Source organism: Carassius carassius, chromosome 1, assembly GCF_963082965.1.
Source record: "Carassius carassius chromosome 1, fCarCar2.1, whole genome shotgun sequence".
Taxonomy (NCBI): Eukaryota; Metazoa; Chordata; class Actinopteri; order Cypriniformes; family Cyprinidae; genus Carassius; species Carassius carassius.
Window position 1 is genome coordinate 20,227,331 of NC_081755.1, and position 11,778 is coordinate 20,239,108.

The 11,778-nt window shown below is 40.6% G+C and overlaps 1 protein-coding gene across 6 annotated transcripts in view; it reads right to left on the reverse strand.

The window, feature by feature from the left end:
• The window catches only part of LOC132141063 (caskin-2-like), a 57,743-nt gene extending 46,190 nt beyond the window's left edge, over nucleotides 1-11,553 (reverse strand). For 5 of the 6 annotated variants that reach the window (XM_059550288.1, XM_059550277.1, XM_059550268.1 and 2 more), the window contains exons 1-2: nucleotides 11,268-11,553; nucleotides 5,458-5,992 (exon numbers count right to left, since the gene is read on the reverse strand). In XM_059550288.1, coding sequence (XP_059406271.1) covers nucleotides 5,458-5,551 — 94 coding nt within the window. In that variant the 5' untranslated portion in view covers nucleotides 5,552-5,992; nucleotides 11,268-11,553. Of the gene's footprint in view, nucleotides 1-5,457; nucleotides 5,993-6,151; nucleotides 6,244-11,267 lie in introns of those variants that run through there. The other variant, XM_059550249.1, reaches the window with a different exon arrangement.
• Nucleotides 11,554-11,778: the final 225 nt, after the last annotated feature.

Below are 11,778 nucleotides of genomic sequence, written 5' to 3' on the forward strand. Positions count from 1 at the left end.
CTGCAAGTTTTGAATGTGTCCTTAATCAAACACACCTGATTCAGCTCATCGGCTCATTTGTAGAGACTCCAAGACCTGAAATTGGTGTGTCAGAGAAAGGAGACAGAATGAGAAAGAATGCAAAATGTGCAGTGTTGGGGTGCCTCCAGGACCAGGGTTGGGACCAACTGATCTATTGCACACACAACTGTTCAAAAGTTTGGGATCTGTAAAACTGGTAACATTTTAGTATCCACCTTATTCCTAAACGTGGAAGTAAGCCTATGGGTAAGATTTTATGGGAAATAACGAGAAGAATAACAACATGCAGTAAATGGTAAAACTGTTTGCATTACAAACCATTGTGTTCATAAGTAAGATAATACACTAAAATAATATGGGAAGACACCAATTTTCACTACTTTTGAGCAGTTTTGTTCAGCTAAAAATTGTTGGAAGCAAATGAGACCCGAAGCAAAACCCATAAAATTGACAAATGGCCATGCCCATTTTTACATGAGGAATAAAGTGGATGGGGACCAATTCTCACTATTAACTAGCATGACTTTTATTATCATATTGGCTGTTTAGTAGTACATATAAAGCACATATTATTCATGACCATATTCTACATCACTAATCCTACCCTATACCTAAACTTAACAACTACTTTACTAACTATTAATAAACAGCAAATCAGGAGTTTATCGAGTTAAAAGTTGTAGTTAATGGTTTGTTAATGGTGAGAACTTGGACCTTAAAATATAGTGTGAACATAAGACTTTGTAAAAAAAAATTTAAAGCTGAATTCATTTGATTAAAAATACAGTAAATATGGGATTTTATTTATTTTTTATTAAACTAACAGTTTTCTATGTGAATATATTGTAAAATGTAAAATCTGATGCAAAGCTGAAATTTTAGCATCATTACTTCACCATACATAGACCAGTCTTCAGTGTCACATGATCCCTCAGAAATCATTAAAATATACTGCTTTTATATACTGCAAATTTCCTTTTTTTTTTTTTTTTTTTTTTAAATCTTACTGAACCCACTTTTGAACAGCAATGTACATAAACTGTGGACTAACTGGATGTGACACATTTTTTCTACACTGACAGAGGAAATTCTGCACGTACAACAGGATTTTGGATGAAATTTCACTCTGGGTGGAGACATTGCAGTTGAAGCAGCCTGTCAGTCACAGCAGGCTACAACAATAATAAAAAAAAACTTTATTGTTTGTCGCTTCATTTTGTTGCATCTAGTTCCCTTGAACAGCATATATGCCAACAAACATCCCAGCACTAAAAACAACAGGACTTAAAGGATCAAACATCTGGGATACAATCTGAAATAACAGAGGATTACACCACAGATTTAACACAAAGCATTATCCCACACACAAACAAATTACTGTACAATCCTACCAACATCAAACCTCCATCTGTCACTGAAACGGTGGAAAGGAAAAAGGTCAGGGAGCAAAAAAAATCCATCCAGCAAAATCCACAGTCAGCAGTAGGCGTATATCGGATGTGCTCCTGACTCACCAGGAGAACTTTCCACAGCCTTTTACTAGATATAAACACGTAGATCTAAGGGGCTGTTAACATGACAATGTTTTCAGCCAAAGACTGGAAACTTTTTATGTATTTTTATGTATTTTGTTCGTTTACACAACTGCGTTTTTGGGACTGAAAACGCATATTTTTGAAAACGGGTTTCAAAGTGCAAGTTTTTGAAAACACCACCAATATTGTTTCCATGTAAACATCCAGAACGGAAATCTTTGAAAACGGTGACGTCATGTGCGTGTTTAGTACGTGTTAGGTATGTAGACATGCGCAGTACGTGTCGATTTTAAAGGCAAGTGCGAACAAACATACACAACAATGGTAGATTAGATGGCACTGTTGTTGCTGCTCAAGAGTTTGTTAAAGCTTCTTCAGCAAAGTGTGGATTGACTTCAAAAATATTACAACCAACAGTGGTGATGCATCAAATAATCGTCACTTCTCTACAGGTACTGTTCACTAACAAGGTGACTGCGCCAACTACTGACCTGGCATACCCAATACAGAGTTTTGGGCTGTTTACGCGGAAATGTGTAATCGCGAATTATTTTGAAAACGTTATCATGTATACATGAAACTTATTAAAAGCACATGGGAAAACTTTTCCGTTTTTGACTACATCATTGTCGTGTAAACGTAGCCTAAATTAGGTCATGATAAGAACAGCACATGATAAGAAGTGCCCATGTGCCGGGGTCTCTCTATAGCCTATAATCTGTATGACCACCATCTGGGTCTTCATCGTGATTTATGAGAGTCTGGGGAGAAAGCAAACCTGCGCTGGCAGATGTCAAGGGGAGCAGAGCAACGGATGCTTGGATGCAATAGAGGGTGTTGTTTTTGTTGACAAGCCTTGATGAGCACGTGTACCAAGCACAAGGTGATGAATTAGTAAAGCTGCGAGTGCGAACAAAGGATCGTGGGTAATCTGACAGACTGCGGCGCAGGCCCTCAGGGACTGAGACAATGCGGCAGGGACGTGGGGCGGAGGCATGCTGGGTAGGCTAGTCAGCTGGCTGGGTCTCCTGCAGCCTAAAGCATGAGGGCCACAAAAGCCCACCGCGTGTTAATGACTGTATGAAAGCGTTTATGATCCTTAGCGCACTAAAGATGACATTATGGCGCAATTACTCAGCCTGCGTGCCACTCACACAATAGGCCAGGAGTTGATTCTGGTCTGAAAAGACAAAAGAAGAGGTTATACACAAGATCGAGTCACGACCTCGTCCTCTCTTGATGTGGCTGCGTTATCTGTGCATGTTTACACACACTTGGGTAAAGAATAGCTGAGGTGGTGCTGGGTTATCAAACTGAACTCTCGCCGGCCTTGGAAATCAAACCCTGAAGCTTAAGCACAAACAAAAGCCCAAGGAAGAAGACTTGGTGACCAGGTGTTCAAATGGCAAGTTCAGGATGTGTAGAGAAAATAAAAAACACTGTGATGTTCATTCAAGATGCAAGATTGGACACAGCCAATCTGAGATAACTACAGACACCTGCCCAACAAGAGGACACAAACTTCAAAAGACAAAGTCCCCTGTGTTCTAGTGGATAATTACAAGCACCTTCCCGAACATGTGAAAAGGTCACCTGCAAGGTGCAAAGTATATTTAGGGAATAAGGTTGTTCCAGGTGTGAAGGTACACAATTAGCCTGAGAGTTTTTTCTGCCAACACAACTGTCTCAATGATGTAGCCTATAGATAAAAAGGTAAATAAGTGCAGTAAATAAGTTAATTCAACTTTTAGATTACTATTTATTTAATATTACATTCAATTTAAATCCTATATTATTATAATTATAACATACACTACATTGAAAGGTTTGTGGTTGGTATGTATATTTAAAGTCTCTCATGCTCAATAAAGATACATTCATGTGATCAATAACACAGTAAAAATGATAATGTTGCTAACATTACTACACTTTAAAATAACCCATTTCTATTTGAATATATATGTTCAAATGTAATTTATTCATGTGATCAAAGCTGAATTATCAGCATCAAGTGTCATATGATTCTTCAGAAGTCATTCTAATATGCTGATTTGACGCTGAAGAAACATTTCTTGTTTTTCTTGTTGAAAACAGTTTATCTGCTTAAAATTTTAAAGGAAACCCTGATAGATTTCTTTAGGATTCTTTGATGAATAGATAGTTATAAAAAAACATTTATTTAAAGTAGACATATGTTGAAACATTATAAACGTTATGTTCTTGCTGAATTAAAATATGAATTGCTTTCAAAAAAAAAGGGGGGGGGGGGACTTGCTGACCCCAAACTTTTTAACAGTACTGTATATTATTCAATTCAATTTTAACTATCGCTGAACTTTTTTTACATTTAAAAAAACAATACGCCACTCTGTATAATAACATTGTGCATAACAACACTTAAAACCACTGTAATATACAGCTTTTAGAGGCATATTGCTTTTACAACTGTCTTTATATGTTATCACAGCAGACTCGGACAGAGAAAAGACGCCTGGCAGTTTGGGAGGTCTTATTGGGGCAGAGCATCTTTTAGCCTCTCCAGACTCCCACCGCACCACATCACAGAAAACATGGGGTCTTCATTCTGGAGTTGCATGCCTACAGCTTACTCTCAATGTACTGCCATAAAGAGAGAAAAACACAACGTAAACACAGAGTCTGTTTATGTTATCAGGACCCAGTTCAGGACACTGCTCTTAAAGAGATCACAAACCTGGAGAAACAAAACACTTTCAGCAAAGACTAACTGGTGGGACTGGGAAAACAGGCCTCAGTGGGGTCCTCCAAGCACTTCATTCATGTTAGACCATTAGAAAGCTAAAGTGCACAGAGATAGCTTAACCAAAACAACAGTCGCCATTGATCACCGTTGAGCAGACAAGCAGTTCTGAACTTTGACCTTCTGAAATAAGCTCTTATCATCAGCCAATGAAATGAAAAGTAAACTGGCTCTGTGTAAGTAAATAATGGCAATGTGGTTGATCAAAGTTTCTAATGACTTTATTTGTATTGAATATGTCTGCATGAATTCTGCAACAATTCTGCAGAAACTGCCACAGATTTCCACAGAATTCGAAGTTCTTCATATCGCCATGCATTGCATGTTTGTTAATTAAATATTGTGGCTAATCTGGTCATCTGATCATGCTTTGAACAATCAATTAACAGGCTTACCCATATTTAAAGGGAAAGTTAACCCAAAGGCCTCATTGACTTACCATTATTCCAAACGAGCATGAACTTATTTCTTCCGTGGAGCAAAACAGGAAAATTTTAGCACACAGTAGTCTAAATATTTAAGTCTGTTCCTCAGTTGAAGCTATTGTATTGCTCAAGAAAACGTGGAATATAGTGTACAAGCAATATGGACTACGTTTATATTGCTTTTCTGGTCATTTGTGGATCTTTAATGCTGCTGAACACCATTAACTTTTACGGTATGAAATAAAGAGCAGCATGAACATACTACTAAATATCTTCTTTTGTGTTTTATGGAAGAAGAAAGTCATACAGGTTTAGAATGACTTTACGGTGAATAAATCATGACAAATTTCAGATTAATGTGTGAGCTATTTCTTAAAATCCATCTTGCAGAATGTCCCTCACGACTCATGGAGAAAATGTGGAAAGATACGCTGAACCTATACAGCCACGAGCACCAATGTATATCATTTAAGAGAAATACATGCATACTGAGAATTGTTTTAGGGACATCACCCAGCTCTAGTCATGGGTATATAAATAACAGGATCTTCAGTTCTAACTTGTTCACACAGAGGACCCTTTAGCACCAAGGTGGTAGAACAATTGCCAATGATGGCCTGCAAAAGCAAAGATCTTCATGGATACACATGATGTCAAATGCAGTGATAGGACAGAGAGGTAATGTATTGTTACTCACTGCTTTTGCTGGCTTTGACCTTGGCCAGCAGTTTCTGCGTAGTAGCTAGATCTCCATTCTTGACCGCTTGCAGAAGGTCCTGCTCTTTTCCCATGATCTCCACCAGCCAGAACTCCACCAGCGTCCCACAAGAGTCCTGCTCCTCCCTTACACCCCCATACAGTGGCGCAACCGCGGCATGAACCTATCCCAGAATCCTCTCTTTCAGTAGTGCTACAGTCGGGGTAGGTGACAGCCAGACGTCTGAGGGAACCACAATCAACCAGAAATCTGTGCTTCTCCAACAATTACGTCATCAAATTCAACAGACTTCAGCTCTCCGTTTGGTAATGGACACGGAAGGCCAGAGAAATGGAAAATCTATTTCGCCTTATAAATTGCCTTCCGGTGTTTCGCTGTTAAGTTTCCAGAGTCTTTTCAGGGTAACAAAGTCAGTTTTGGTCGCGTGGAGCTCAGTTTCTGGGAAAGCAGAGGCCCTGCTGATGCTGTGGTTTAGAAAGCTGAGAAGACCGGAGTGGCACAAGCAGACCAAAACCTGAAAAAGCAGTGGGCAAGAAATAAAGTACTGTTAATACATCAGCCAAGTACAGTGTATGAGCAAAGCAGCAAGAGGGAGAAAGTAATGCTGAGAACAGAAGCCCACTATGAAGCTCTGACAGCAAGCCTTTTGTGATCAAATAAAGACTCTTTTCACCTTTCAAACAATTCCTTCTCAAGGAAAGGTTACAGGTGGATTATTCATGCTTAAAGGGATATTTCACCCAATGCTGTAAATTCTGTTATCATTTAGCCATCCACATGTCATCTGTGGAACACACAAAAAAGATATGGTACTGTTCAAAAGTTTTTTAAAGGAATTCATTATTTTTATTCAGCTTGGAAGTACAACAAATAATGTCTTTAAATGTCTTATAAAAGACAAGTCTTATAAAAACATATTAAGACTATAAGAAATCTATTTAAAAAAGAAAATCTTTATTTTCATTTAAAGAATCCTAAAATGTAGCACCATTTCCAAAATAAAAATAGCAGCACAACCATTTTTCAATAATGCTAAAAAAACAAAACAAAACAAAAAGTTCCTAGGGCAGCAAATAAGCAAAGAAGAATCATTTCTGAAGGATCATGTGACACAATAAAACATATTACTGAAACCCAAACTATTGAACGGTACTGTATTTTGAACTGTTTGGCCCAAGTCAGTGGGGTTCAAAACAACACTGGATTAATTGCATGGACAAAAACACTTATTTTTATTATTATCATTTTTAGGTGAACTACACCTTTAAGATAAATGTAACCACCATATATGTCTAATCTTTGTGTCAGTGACATGACGCTTATTCAATTCATTTAGATTTTTTTAGGGCACAGAATGTCAGGGTAGTACAACCTATCAAAGGGGAAAAAATAGAAAAAGAAATGCCTTGGTAGACCCGCATTACTGCGTTTCAATAAGTCAATAAAAGTCTCTTAAAATAGAAGATTTTCGCCATAAAGCAATTGAAAAATGTTAGTAAGATCCGACAGAACAAGGTATGTGTAATGATAAAACCTTCATATTCATCCGGAAGAAGGAGGCGGGAACCGGCGGACAATCAAAAACATTTTAATAACAAAATAAACACAAAACAGCGCACCAGCCCCTCACAGACGACTGGTGCGCATAAAATAAAAACCAAAACACAACTAAAAGCCCAGGCCTGGTCCTCTCTCGTCCTTCACTGTCGTCGCTCCAGTTTTATATCCTTCCATCTCCTCCATGGGCCTCGAGACCGGTGGGACGAACAGGTGTAGTTCATCTCCAATCACTCCCCCGGCCTCGCTCCCATGTCCCTCGGCCCCGCCCCACTCGTCACATACCCCCATCGCCCCTCGCAGGCCGGGGGGTACTCCCGAGACTGCGCTCTACTCCCCCCCCCCCCCTCCCTCCGGGGGGGCCGCTCCCGGGGACCTGCGGGAACCTGGGGGTAGGACAGGCGAGGCGAGAGAAAAGGAGATGGAAGGAGGAGCGACAGAGACGAGAGAGGGGAGAGAGGAAAAAAAAAAAAAAAAAAATTCCGGTTCCCAGACGCACCGCTGCTCGGCCCTCCACCAGCTGGGTGATCTCCTCCGCGGTGCCTGGCGGTGGCACTGGACGGCCCTCGGCGGACGGCACGACACTCCTCCGCCGCCCGGTGGACGGCGACGGCTCCTCCGGTTTTGGGCAGCCGGCAGGAGTCCCCCGTTCCCTGCTCCTCCGGATACCTTCACGGAGGCAGCAGGCTCCGGCCCCCTGGCGAACGGCGCCGACTCCTCCGCTCCCTCACGGATGGCAGCCGTCCCTCCCTATCGTGGGCGGTCGGCAGCGAGCTCGCCCGTCCCCGGCAACTCGCTCCAGTCCACCGCCTCGAGCATCCATGGCGGCACACTCCTCGCCAGCTCGATGGCACCGCGGATTCACCACAGCGGCGAGGGATCTTCAGCAGCGCGTCCCTCCTTCTCCCGGGTTTCGGCACCACTGTAATGATAAAACCTTCATATTCATCCGGAAGAAGGAGGCGGGAACCGGCGGACAATCAAAAACATTTTAATAACAAAATAAACACAAAACAGCGCACCAGCCCCTCACAGACGACTGGTGCGCATAAAATAAAAACCAAAACACAACTAAAAGCCCAGGCCTGGTCCTCTCTCGTCCTTCACTGTCGTCGCTCCAGTTTTATATCCTTCCATCTCCTCCATGGGCCTCGAGACCGGTGGGACGAACAGGTGTAGTTCATCTCCAATCACTCCCCCGGCCTCGCTCCCATGTCCCTCGGCCCCGCCCCACTCGTCACAGTATGATTTCCACAAAAACTGTTGGTAACTACAACAGTAAAATGTTGCCTTAAAGTATGCCACTGCACATTTATAATGTGTTGGTCAAGCATTCGTATCTGCGTTTGCATGCCTAACCCCAAATATGAGCAGCTGTAGTAGTAGTAGTAATTGCCTTTACTATTTAAAAAACTGCTGATGCTAGTATTCTAAGTCTCAAATAACATTTTAACAAGCCAAAAGAAACATGTTAACTAAAAAAAGTTTAGATGGCATGCCATCTCAAACATACATGCTGTCAAACCAAAAAAAAAAAGAAATCACAGGCTTCAGTGTGGTCTGTAAAGGCGTAGAAAAGAAAAACAACAATAACCATATGCAGCGCAGCACATGGCAACTCCATATTCAGTGGTCAGGCTGCCCTGTGTCTCTGTCACAGCATGAGCATTAAACGAGCAGCACACGGTCGTTGCATAATCACTCCTCCATTATATAATTCTGAACAGTCTTGCTTTCTCTACACACCCAAAAAACTCTGAGGGAGTAAGCAAAGCTGTCACTCTCAATAGCTGTAATCACGTCCTCTTTTGTTTCCCTCAGGGCCAGTAGTCTTTATGCAACGTGTGAGTTTTTGAGCCAGGGTGGAGGGCTCTTATGATGTTTTTAAAGTTTGATTGAACTTTATGAATGAGTTTACAGATGCTCTTTATTGTAAGGAAATCCACAGTTTGAAAAAGAAAAGAGGAGGAGCATGACAGGGGAACGTGAAGTTGGACTGAACTGCTTTGACTGATGAAAATAACTCAGAAACAGGAATAATGGTTAGACAATGTTTACAAACCATCCATTTAATTCCAGGGATGCAAAAAAATAAGCAATGGGTTAGTCGCTAATCATGGTTTTCTCAAGTACTTCTGGGAAGTTTGTATTTAGGAGTTTGGAAGTTGTAATTACGACGTCAAATGTATTCAAAACATGTTGCTCGAAGCAAGATGACAATGTAGCTACTCTACAAAAACAGCAAGATTTTTCAATTCTGCTACAAAGTGATGATTGAAAAAACTGTGCATTAAGTGTTTTTGCTTTGTGTTTTTACTCAGCTTCTGAAGATGTTGTAAATGGAACCATTATTTCTAGTGTGATCGTACAACGCTATCATATTTTGTACATGCAACGTTTATTGTAAATGAATAAACAAATGTTACATATCAACAAATTTACCAAATGTACAAGAAGCTGCATCCAGCCATCCATTTTTTTCTGGGTTCAAAGACAATCCAGAATTTCCATCATAATTGCATTCGTGTGCATTTCACTGTTATACAATCTTTTCGACATGACTTGAACACATTATCAGTCTTTACTAAACTCTGTAATAATTAGTCAGGTTTATGATTAACCCGATCCCCTACGAAGATGCGCTTCCTAGAGAACATTAACATGAAACGGGTTAAAAGGAAAAACCTACTCTGAGATCAATACATGGCCGTTTTTCAAAGTTGGACAATGTTTAACTTGACACGTTCTTTAAAAACTGGCTGGAAATATGCAGGTGCCAGAAATGTCCATCTAAACGTGTAGTTGGCTGTAGATGTACTGCTTTAAAATCAGATCCACTTAATAAGATGCAACTTCTCTCTTCTCTTCAGCTAATCAAAAGAATGCTGTCAGCATGCAAATTAAAGCACAAAGGTTTGAAATAAAATCTCAACTAGTCGCCCTCACTAATTGACTGCTGCTAGACAACTAGCTGATCAACCATCATGACCACCAATAATCCTAACCCAAGGGTTCAAGATTTGGCTGGTTGGTGTAATCCAGTTAGCCACTACTGATAGATGTAAATCCCAATTACAAATATTTTGTTCTTCTATTAGAAATGATCTGCCAGCGACTGATATTTTTGAAAGGCTCCACAGCTCAGGACAGTCTTTAGTTAGTGCTGAAATTATGGTATTTTCTTGCAGCTTCAGAATGATCAGTCTCTTGGCTTTTAGTGACAAATAAAGGTTCTGTACTGGTTCCATAAAGAACCTTTAACGTCCCTTGAACTTTTCAAATGCACAAATGATTCTTAAAATGTTCTTCAGATAACTTCTCCCGACTGTGGCACAGAAATACTTATTCTATGCAACTGCTGCAAAGCTCCTTTTTAGCACGTTTATTTTTAAGAGTGTGAGATCAGGAACCGAGCAAAGACGACGGGTGAGAGTTGCATAGTTCTGGGGCTGCGTTTGACAGTGAGTGACCTCCAATGAGATGAATGGGGAGGCTAATAGATGGCTTTCTGCAAGTATTATAGGCCACGGTGTGCTGAACAGACATTTCTGAACACTTTAGGTTCAGTGCTGGAGTAACCTGAGGTTGATCAAGGATGCAGTGGTGACGGATCAACTCTTCTGGGGTTTAGAACTGTATTCTTTAGGTTACCAGAGGTTTACAACACAACCCCGTCAGTGCATGCAAAAGGTGAATAAACACAGACATCACATGTGTGCCAAAATAAACAAACAATGATATCATATTTCTTCATTACACCATACAACCATAAACCAAACTGTAATTGCTGCTAGTTTAAGTTAAAAGCACATCTAACAGAACACTGTGAACTGTGCAGTTTGTAGAGTTGATATAAATTTGGCATATTTTAATTCAATCTGCAGAGACCCTTACGAAAAGAAAATCACCATGGTAACCCCCGGAGTCCGCCAAAATATAAGAGGTAAGTTGGTGTATGTGTTATAAAAAACAAAAACATAAATAGACAGAAAGCCTATTGCACTCTATTACTACTCTACAATATAACAAGTATTGTATTATCGCAGAAACCCTTAATTAGTATTTTTGTGTGAGCTAACTAGAAAATGAAACCATAAATCGGTGAAGTATCACATCTATCAAACATTAGCGCTACAACAGGCAATGCAAACCCAAAGTAACAAAAAATAAACTTGTTTTCACAATATCGTAATATTATTTCGCATCAGCACTAATTCTCTCTTAATACTTACCATTAACTTAGTGTAAAGTATTCGTTTTCGATGGAGCTTGCTGCCATAACAGCGAGTCCAGGATCAGTCGCTGGTTCACTCTGTCCAGTCCAGACACTTCTACAACAACAACGAGCTCAAAGTCACCTTTAGTCAACTCTTTTAGTCGATAAAAACACTTCGCTGTAAGTGTGAGCACTCTTGACCGCTTCTTCTCGCGCTCGAGTCTTTCATAAGCTGTTTTCTCGATAAACTCGATAAACTGAGCGTCGGCTTCGGTCTGCACGCGCGTGTTTTGAGAGCTCCAGTAGTGAGTCGAGTCGAGCGGAGCACAGCGGCAGAGCAGCTCCAGAGCGGCTCGGTCTCGGTCCTCCCTCCCAGTGGGAGGGGGCAGCTCTGCCGCTCTGCCGCCAGACGATACTCCGTCGCCTCCAGTCTCTTCTGATCTCATATTGGCTATTGGTGAAGTACTGTATAATAATGATTTCAAATAAAATACATGTTCAGTATGTAGGCCTATCTATAGCATTAG